Below are 10,937 nucleotides of genomic sequence, written 5' to 3' on the forward strand. Positions count from 1 at the left end.
TCGGACCTGCCTGGTGTGTTCCTTGTTCTTCATGATGATCTCTGCGCTTTTAACGGACCTCTGAGACTATCACAGTGCAGGTGCATTTATACGGAGACTTGATTACACACAGGTGGATTGTATTTATCATCATTAGTCATTTAGGTCAACATTGGATCATTCACAGATCCTCACTGAACTTCTGGAGAGAGTTTGCTGCACTGAAAGTAAAGGGGCTGAATAATTTTGCACGCCCAATTTTTCAGTTTTTGTTTTGTTAAAAAAAAATGAAATATCTAATAAATGTCGTTCCACTTCATGATTGTGTCCCACTTGTTGTTGATTCTTCACAAAAAAATACAGTTTTATATCTTTATGTTTGAAGCCTGAAATGTGGCAAAAGGTCGCAAAGTTCAAGGGGGCCGAATACTTTCGCAAGGCACTGTATGTTTTGGTTGTCATATGATTTGTTGTCATCCCTTCCCAACTGCTGATATATCACTCGGATCAAGTGCTAGTCTGAACTCTCACTGGATGCCTTTTGTCCCATTGTTTACATGACTGTGGGCGGCCGAGGCCTCTCTTTCTCGGGTCTGCTGACGTGATATGAAAGTAGAGTGATTTATGTTTCTAGAACCGTACCGCAATTGAGAATCGTTTCACGTTTAGATGGGGTATTTTGACTGTTTTTGGCTTCCAGAACCAATTCGCCCTTTAAACATTACATGTATAACGGATGTGAAACGGCTAGCTTAGTTAGCGGTGCGCGCTAATTGGCGTTTCAATCGGTGACGTCACTTGCTCTGAGACCTTGAAGTAGCGCCCGGGTATGGGCGAGGGGACGGTCTAAAGCTACACTGTTACACAAGTAAGGTCCTTGGACTAAGTGTAACAGTATAATTTCTAAACCGTCCCCTCGCCCATACCCGGGCGCAAACCAGGGACCCTCTGCACACATCAACAACAGTCACCCACGAAGCATCGTTACCCATCGCTCCACAAAAGCCGCGGCCCTTGCAGAGCAAGGGGAACTACTACTTCAAGGTCTCAGAGCAAGTGACGTAACCGATTGAAACGCTAAATAGCGCGCACCGCTAACTAAGCTAGCCGTTACATAAGGACGAACGTTAGTCTATTTTAGTCCAATACTGGGTTATGGTTTAGCTAACCAAACCATCAGTTCTAGCTTGCTATTAATTATGAACATCGAATTCAACAATGGCAATTATATTTTCTATTTGACATTTGCTTTCAAAGGCAGCTCTAACATAGAACATGTAAGAATTAACTATAGCCATTCAATTCTACCACGCTGATATACCGTGCGCGGTTATAGGGAAATAATGCACGTTCTAGAATGCCCTTCAAGCCAATCAGAAACGAGTATTCAACAATGCCATGGTATAAACAGCTATTAATGCATCGCATTACAACGTGTAATTCCTTGTTTGTTCTAGTTTATATGTCACCTCTACTGAATGCACTTTCTGTAAATATCTAAGGAACATATTGTCATAAACTGAGAACACGAGGGTCTATTTAGTGGTCCCTTCCTTTGCTCTAAACAAACTGTCAATAAAGGGCCAGCAACAGTACCGGTGGATTCTCATATATTCCATGGTAGTTGGCTACTATGATAACTGCTCTTAACAGCACCAACTGCTGTAGTCAGTGCCTCGAGAAAATACTATATTGAGGTAAAAAGACAGGCTTGTGCTAGTTGTTGTCTGCCAGCATCTGTAATTATTTACGTGCGACCCTTAACCTCGCATACCTAACCGGCCCGGTGCTCTCACACCGGTCGCCGTGTGGCGGTGACGGCATAATTCAGGAAACTAGAAGCTGAAGTTTCCCAAGCAGGAAAAAAAAAATGAGGAAAGGAAAACGCTTTTCCAACTGCTGCTGCACGAGAAGGGGGACGATTATTACCATTTTAGGGCACGCTCGCTCACATCCAAGCCCTACCCTTCTAACCACACTGCTTACTCAGATTCCACCCCATTTTCTTCACTCTTTTTTTTCAATGCAACAAAAATATATATATACATTTAAAGTGTGGGAGAGAAAAAGAGAGCGCTCAAACTGTTTTTTCACTCATTCTCGATATACTTTCATTTGAACGACTCCATTGCGAAGTCTTGCCCAGTCATACCTGGGCAAATAGCTCTAATCTGAACTAATCATACCCCTCTTGAAACTGCAATAAAAGCGCAGTATCTGCAGTCGACTGTGGTATTTTTGGACGCAGTAATACTGCACTATAACTTCAGTTACACTGCAAAAGTACGGCAGCAAAATAACGTGTAATTTTGGATGCAGGATTTGCAGTGTACGTACTGCTGTTACACTGAAATCTGACTGCAATATTTTTCCTTAAGGGTCTTCAATTATATTATATCAAATATATATATTATATAATTATATTATAGGCTTATCAATCCAATGTAGTTTTTATTTAACCTTTATTTAAAGTAGGCAAGTCGGTTAACGAAAAAATTCTTATTTACAAGGACGGTGTAGGAACACTACCCGTGAGCATCAACACTAACAAAAACAAGTATGTTCTGTAGTGTAATTGTATGATAAAGTATGCCTGAATCATCACATAGGCCATTATAATATGGTTGACATCACCAGAAACTATGCGGATAGGAAGGTCTACAATAGACGGGAAGAGGAGACACGATACAGCAGTTGAATGTCGAGGCGCAGGTCTGACATCTGTTGCTCTGCGAGGTGGGCGGGTTATTTCCAGGACTAATAGTTTTTCTAGGGGGGATGGGTATACGGGAGATTAGGCCACTCGTCCGGGCTACAGACAATATGCTGCTTCAATTACAGGCAAACCGGCTGCTTTTACGCGTGATGATAAAACACACATCCTCCACGTAATGTTTATGTCAGTCCAAATCTTCTCGTGGTTCTAGTAGGCTAAACCCTTATTTTGAAGAGGGAAAAAATGGAGGAATTGTACATTTTTTTTGTTGCGTATCTAACTCTGAGTTTAATAAATGTAGTGTAAAAACCTTAACAAAAAAAAATAGTAAAAGTCATGGTCTAATATATTTTGGACAATAATAATGTTCCCAAGTTCCAACCATCAAAGAGCCGTATCAATGCCAAAGTAGCCTACAGGTTGACTGCTGCGCTGATGTCCCTCTCATCTCTGCAGCATTCAGAGGTGGAGGTAGAGGCTTTTCACACACCTCTACCCACCAGGAGGGACTCTGGACGCTAGATAGATCACACCGTAAAATGTATTCTATTCACCTTTCTCTGCTGCTTCTCCCACGCCGGGTCCAACAGCATATCCCGGTCCCAGTCATCTTCCTGAGGCATATAATCGTTTTCATCTCCGTCATACGGGTCCATGTCGAAAGTAGGCATGGATTATACTTCCTCGGGTTCCTGTGTTTTACCGGTACGGTACTCGGCGGTGGACCGGAGGTGATGTTGCAGCAGTATGTTGTTACCGTATACCGCACGACCAAGACGGTGTGGATGAAATTAACGGTCAACACGGGCTTCACTGTATCTCGCTTGCTGCTGACTCTCAGTTTCTCTCGCTCTCTCCGCTAAAACTCACACAAAACCCCTAACCTTCTGTCTTTCTTTTTCTATCCAACTATTTTTTTTCACCCACCGATCTAAAACGGGTAAGTAGGCAGGTCCTTGAACACTGGCGGAGATAGAAGCTAAACTTTGCTGTCATGAAATATAATAAAAAAGCTAAATGCAACGTCATTGGATACACAGGAGTTCTATGGCCCGCCCACCACCAACAAGTCCAACATAATTGGCTGTAGCAGCAGTCAGTGCAGAGACTTAATGTAGGCTATGTAGTTCTATTAGTATACATTGGGTGCTGTAGACGATCGGAAACTTCGATTCGAGACATGCTAATGTGTTTCGTGTAGTTTGAAACAATGCAAATCTAGACATAAATGCGTAATGCGCGCAAATTCTACCACCCGTATGAGGGTCATTTAGTCTGTGTATACCTACAACAAAAGCGCACCTCCCCCTAGCCTACCTGTAGCTTGAGGCTATTTTCTGTTTCAGAAGCCGCGTTTGCCACCTGGAAGAGGAGACCACACCCATCCTCCTCTTCATCTGTCAGAAAGAGAGGTAGAGGTGGATAGGAAATGCGCCATCTATGCAACTTGTTGACAGATAGATAGACAGACAGACACACATGACATCTATGTAGCTTGTTGCCAGACAGACAGACACAGGACATTATGTAACTTGTTGCCAGACAGACAAACAGAGAGATAGACAGACACACAACATATATGTAACTTGTTGCCAGACAGACAGACAGACAGACAGACAGACAGACAGACAGACAGACAGACAGACAGACAGACAGACAGACAGACAGACAGACAGACAGACAGACAGACAGACAGACAGACAGACACGTCCTCTAGGCCTGGGGCTCCCAAACCTTTTCACAAAGGCCCCCCTTCCAGCATTTGGGAAATGTTTTATTTCAGTAGCTTGGTTTCCATCCAATTGGTTACCGATTTTTATGCAAATATTCTCAAATCTGCATAAAAACAATTTCTTACGAGAGATGTTTTTCTATCAAATTGACTTATTTAATAAAAGGATGTGTGTGATGACATAGTGCACATAATAAAACCGTGATGACACAGTGCACATAATAAAACCGTGATGACACAGTGCACATAATAAAACCGTGATGACACAGTGCACATAATAAAAGGATGTGTGTGATGACACAGTGCACATAATAAAAGGATGTGTGTGATGACATAGTGCACATAATAAAAGGATGTGTGATGACACAGTGCACATAATAAAAGGATGTGTGTGATGACACAGTGCACATAATAAAACCGTGATGACACAGTGCACATAATAAAACCGTGATGACACAGTGCACATAATAAAAGGATGTGTGTGATGACATAGTGCACATAATAAAAGGATGTGTGTGATGACATAGTGCACATAATAAAACCATGATGACACAGTGCACATAATAAAAGGATGTGTGTGATGACACAGTGCACATAATATAAGGATGTGTGTGATGACACAGTGCACATAATAAAACCGTGATGACATAGTGCACATAATATAAGGATGTGTGTGATGACACAGTGCACATAATAAAACCGTGATGACATAGTGCACATAATAAAAGGATGTGTGTGATGACACAGTGCACATAATAAACGGATGTGTGTGATGACATAGTCCATCTGACTGCCAAGATGGTGAAGCGTGAATCTTCACTCCAGAGAACGTGCTTCCACTGCTCCAGAGTCCAATGGCGGCGAGCTTTACACCACTCCAGCCGACGCTTGGCATTGAGCGTGGTGATCTGAGGCTTGTGTGCGGCTGCTCGGCCATGGAAACCCATTTCATGAAGCTCCTGACGAACAGTTCTTGTGCTGACGTTGCTTCCAGAGGCAGTTTGGAACTCGGTAGTGAGTGTTGCAACCGAGGACAGACGATTTTTACGCACTTCAGCACTCGGCAGTCCCGTTCTGTGAGCTTGTGTGGCCTACCACTTCACGGCGGAGCCGTTGTTGCTCCTATACGTTTCCACTTCACAATAACGGCACTTACAGTCGACCAGGGCAGCTCCAGCAGGGCAGAAATTTGACAGACTGACTTGTTGGAATGGTGGCATCCTATGACGGTGCCACGTTGAAAGTCACTGAGCTCTTCAGTACGGGCCATTCTACTGCCAATGTTTATCTGTGGAGATTGCATGGCTGTGGGCTCGATTTTATACACTTGTAATCAACGGGTGTGTCTGAAAGAGCTGAATCCACTAATTTGAAGGGGTGTCCACATACTTTTGTATGACTATCCCCTGTTCACACGGTGTATATACCGTAGTACCTCCATTCTTGTGTATCTTCGTGTTACTATTTTATTTTAAAACTCTGCATCACTGGGAAGGAGATCGTAAGCAAGCGTTTCGCGGTAAAAGGGCATTTGATTTGATGTACCGTGTCACCGGGCGGCTTCCCGTGGCCACAGTCTATCTACCTTGTAAGGTAAAACCACATACTGGAACTCCTCGCTGCATGGAGGACTCTCTCCTCTTCCTCACTCACTACCTCCCTCTCCCTGCTCTGCCCTGCTCCCCCTCTCTGCTAGCTAAATCTAAACTGCATAGCCTACACACCGGGTAGCCCTGGTCGGTCTGAAATATTTCTTGACTACATGAAACAGGAGCGCTCTTCCATATATGGACAAACTTCCAAGCGGGTGAATGTTTGGGAAAGTGATGTCACAGATTAAGAGCAGGCTACAGACTGCCAACTCACTGAATGGCTTGTGTTTAAAGAGACAGACTATCTTTTCACAGCAAGGCGCGAGTGTTACTTACCGTGCAGACCAAGAGAGGAGAGAGCCTCAACGAAACAATGAAAGACAGTGTAGCCTACAGTTTAGGAACAGGGTTAAGACAGTTCACGTATTCCTAAAATCTTTTTTTTCTTCCCACAGGTAGGAAGAGTGAAGAGGAGAGCTGCGAGCAGGGAAAGAGCATTTCTTCCATGTTCGTTATTATTTCTCAAAGAAACATAGAGGTTATTACTCTGTACCAGTAAAGTATTACTATATTACCAGTAAATACCTGGTCATTTCTGTCCTGGAGGAGGAGGAAGAGATTGTGTCTGCAATGAAGGACAGGCAGCTTCAAAAAGACCCACTGTCGAGTCGACCCTAGATGATGTTCTCCTGATCAGGTGGATCTGACCACAAGACACCTGAAGACAATAGAGTACTAAGAAAATGAGCTTGGAGTGAAGGTGTGTGTGTGTGTGTGTGTGTGTGTGTGTGTGTGTGTGTGTGTGTGTGTGTGTGTGTGTGTGTGTGTGTGTGTGTGTGTGTGTGTGTGTGTGTGTGTGTGTGTGTGTGTGTGTGTGTGTGTGTGTGTGTGTGTGTGTGTGTGTGTGTGTGTGTGTGTGTGTGTGTGTGTGTGTGTGTGTGTGTGAGATCACTCTCTGGCCTCACAAGGCATTTCAACCATGTTGTAGTGAATACAAACGATGCAGTCCATCCCGCTTTCAGTTGCAGAGATCAATTCCTTGTATGGAATAAGTAACCGAGGAAACAATGACAATGTTTTTAATAGTTTTATTAAAGTATTACGAGAGTTATGTTTATTCCTTCTCAAAACAATGGAGAGCAGAATGTGTGTGGCCTCAGTGCCCTGTTTTAAAACGTGACTTTGTCTTTGTTAAAAAAAAATATATATTTCCCAATTCTAATTTCTAAGAAGATCCACAAAACCAAGACTAATTCTGCTGAAAAGCCATCAGAGGAAGTTGTATTTATTTAGAAGCCTCTACAGGATTGGTGTGTCCCCCACGGGACGGTTGAGCTAATGTAGGCTAATGCGATTAGCATGAGGTTGTAAGTAATAAGAACATTTCCCAGGACATAGACATATCTGGTATGGGCAGAAAGCTTAAATTCTTGTTCATCTAACTGCACTGTCTAATTTACAGTAGCTATTACAGTGAAATAATACCATGCTATTGTTTGAGGAGAGTGCACAATTATGAACTTGAAAAGTTATTAATAAACCAATTGGGTACATTTGGGCAGTCCTGATGCAAAATTTTGAACATAAATGGAATGGCTCATTGGATCAGTCTAAAACTTTGCACATACACTGCTGCCATCTAGTGGCCAAAATCGAAATTGCACCTGGGCTGGGATAATACATCATCATGGCCTTTGTCGTCGTCATCATCATCAAAAAAAAAACGCGTTTTTTTCTTTGTATTGTCTTTTACCAGATCTAATGTGTTTTATTCTCCAACATTAATTTCACATTTCCTCAAACTTCAAAGTGTTTCCTTTCAAATGGTACCAAGAATATGTACATCCTTGCTTCAGGTCGAGAGCTACAGGCAGTTAGATTTGGGTATGTCATTTTAGGCTAAAAATTTTAAAAAGGGTCTGATCCTTAAGAGGAATTATTAAGAACAAAGCCGACAGGAACTATGCATTCCAAATAGGGCTCTGGTCTAAAGTAGTGCACTATATAGTGAATAGGGTGCCATAGGGCTCTGGTCTAAAGTAGTGCACTATATAGGGAATAGGGTGCCATTTGGGACTCATACAGAGTGACTGCTTGGCTGGAACGTCACACTGCTATGGCCAGCAGCACTAAGTGGAGACTAGAGAAGTGGCTTGATAACCCTTAACTGTCTGTCAGTTTGGCCTCCAGATCATCACATGACCAGGAAGACAGACATATCAAAATGACTAGTAGGTGCTCTAGAATCAACACCTAGACCATGATAACCTGTGGTGATAACCTTCACCAATATGTATGTCTGATCTGTTCTCAGATCACCACCACTTCAACAGACCCATGATAGCCTGGTCCCAGATGTGTTTGTGCTGTATCCAATTTGTAAGTCGCTCTGGATAAGAGCGTCTGCTAAATGACTTAAATGTAAATGTAATGTAAATGTATCCAGCTCCTAAGGGACCATATGGGACCACGGGAGTTTAATGAAGCACAAACAGATCTGGGCCCAGGCTAGGCCCATGAGGACATAGAAATAGAATGATTAGACTAGTTTCTATATCTATGCATCATGCGTCTATGCGTCATGTGAGGTGTAGAATAGATATGATTGTCAGATATAATTAATTCTATCTGAAACGATTATATTTCTGTCTGCGAGGTTCAGAATGTCTCTCTGCGTCATTGTTCTGATGAAGGGCGAAACTTCAAGCTTTTAATAATTGCTCAAATAAATCGTATGTTTTTACTATGTTTATGTAATTAACATAAACCCTTTTAGCAATCTCCAGGCCTCCACGCGCACAAGCTGCTGATGCGCGCCTCCTGAACATCGACATTAAACAAAACATGTTTTTTTTTCAAGTTGAATAAATAAACGTTATATATACACCATCATAATAAAAGAAACATGATATCAAGGAAATATATTTCAGAAACTGTAGACAGCCCCACTATCTGCGCGCTGGAGAAAGAAAGGAATGAGAGATGGAAACGCGTGGCGGTGAGATATGCTGTAGCAACAGGTAATGTGTCAGCCTAGGCAATACAAAATCACTATAATTGTAGGCTTAGCCGCTCTGCACGAACAGAAAGTTTGGAGTGTAGGACTCCCGAGTGGCACAAGGCACTACATCTCAGTGTTAGAGGCGTCACTACAGACATCCTGGTTCGTTCCCAGGCTGTGTCACAACCGGCCGCGATCGGGAGTCCCATAGTTGCGGCGCACAATTGGCCCAGCGTCGTTCTGATTAGGGGAGAGTTTGGCCGTCATTGTAAATAAGAATTTGGTCCTAACTGACTTGACTAATTATTAAATAAATAAATTAAAAACAGTAGCATAATGTATCCAGTCCATGCAGTACGCTTAATAATATACATTCAAAGGCGATTACTGGAATGTGTTCCTAGTAATAGGCTAGACCAATTATGTAGGTACGAAATAAATCTTAAATCCGTTTTTTAATTGTTTTTCTGCTGTTCGTAATATATGGTAGACTTTGTACGATTTAATTTTCTTTTTTTGTGTGGAGGTGCTGATTTACTGCGAATAAACTATAAACTATGAAAATAAACACTCTATATATGAACTCCGGGTAATTTATTTGGTAATCAGCAATGTTTCGGCATCACTGTGATTTCAGGGTGTTCGATGATATAGACTACTAGACAGTACAGCCAGGATGATATAGACTACTAGACAGTACAGCCAGGATGATATAGACTACTAGACAGTACAGCCAGGATGATATAGACTACTAGACAGTACAGCCAGGATGATATAGACTACTAGACAGTACAGCCAGGATGATATAGACTACTAGACAGTACAGCCAGGATGATATAGACTACTAGACAGTACAGCCAGGATGATATAGACTACTGAGACAGTACAGCCAGGATGATATAGACTACTAGACAGTACAGCCAGGATGATATAGACTACTAGACAGTACAGCCAGGATGATATAGACTACTAGACAGTACAGCCAGGATGATATAGACTACTAGACAGTACAGCCAGGATGATATAGACTACTAGACAGTACAGCCAGGATGATATAGACTACTAGACAGTACAGCCAGGATGATATAGACTACTAGACAGTACAGCCAGGATGATATAGACTACTAGACAGTACAGCCAGGATGATATAGACTACTAGACAGTACAGCCAGGATGATATAGACTACTAGACAGTACAGCCAGGATGATATAGACTACTAGACAGTACAGCCAGGATGATATAGACTACTAGACAGTACAGCCAGGATGATATAGACTACTAGACAGTACAGCCAGGATGATATAGACTACTAGACAGTACAGCCAGGATGATATAGACTACTAGACAGTACAGCCAGTACAGCCAGGATGATATAGACTACTAGACAGTACCAGCCAGGATGATATAGACTACTAGACAGTACAGCCAGGATGATATAGACTACTAGACAGTACAGCCAGGATGATATAGACTACTAGACAGTACAGCCAGGATGATATAGACTACTAGACAGTACAGCCAGGATGATATAGACTACTAGACAGTACAGCCAGGATGATATAGACTACTAGACAGTACAGCCAGGATGATATAGACTACTAGACAGTACAGCCAGGATGATATAGACTACTAGACAGTACAGCCAGGATGATATAGACTACTAGACAGTACAGCCAGCCAGGATGATATAGACTACTAGACAGTACAGCCAGGATGATATAGACTACTAGACAGTACAGCCAGGATGATATAGACTACTAGACAGTACAGCCAGGATGATATAGACTACTAGACAGTACAGCCAGCCAGGATGATATAGACTACTAGACAGTACAGCCAGGATGATATAGACTACTAGACAGTACAGCCAGGATGATATAGACTACTAGACAGTACAGCCAGGATGATATAGACTA

General features: G+C 42.3%; 2 protein-coding genes across 4 annotated transcripts in view; both read right to left on the reverse strand.

The window, feature by feature from the left end:
- The window catches only part of LOC124001322 (alpha-actinin-1), a 115,121-nt gene extending 111,423 nt beyond the window's left edge, over positions 1 to 3,698 (reverse strand). Inside the window, exon 1 of one of the 3 annotated variants that reach the window (XM_046308027.1) lies at positions 3,250 to 3,698. In XM_046308027.1, the coding sequence (XP_046163983.1) occupies positions 3,250 to 3,366 (117 nt within the window). In that variant the 5' untranslated portion in view covers positions 3,367 to 3,698. The remainder of the gene's footprint in view (positions 1 to 3,249) is intronic. The other 2 variants (XM_046308025.1, XM_046308026.1) reach the window with 2 other exon arrangements.
- Positions 1 to 10,937, reverse strand: part of LOC124001333 (deubiquitinase DESI2-like) — a 1,147,470-nt gene that overhangs the window by 1,023,041 nt on the left and 113,492 nt on the right. The gene's annotated exons all lie outside the window — the stretch shown is intronic.

This window comes from Oncorhynchus gorbuscha, linkage group LG17, assembly GCF_021184085.1.
Source record: "Oncorhynchus gorbuscha isolate QuinsamMale2020 ecotype Even-year linkage group LG17, OgorEven_v1.0, whole genome shotgun sequence".
NCBI classification, from domain to species: Eukaryota; Metazoa; Chordata; class Actinopteri; order Salmoniformes; family Salmonidae; genus Oncorhynchus; species Oncorhynchus gorbuscha.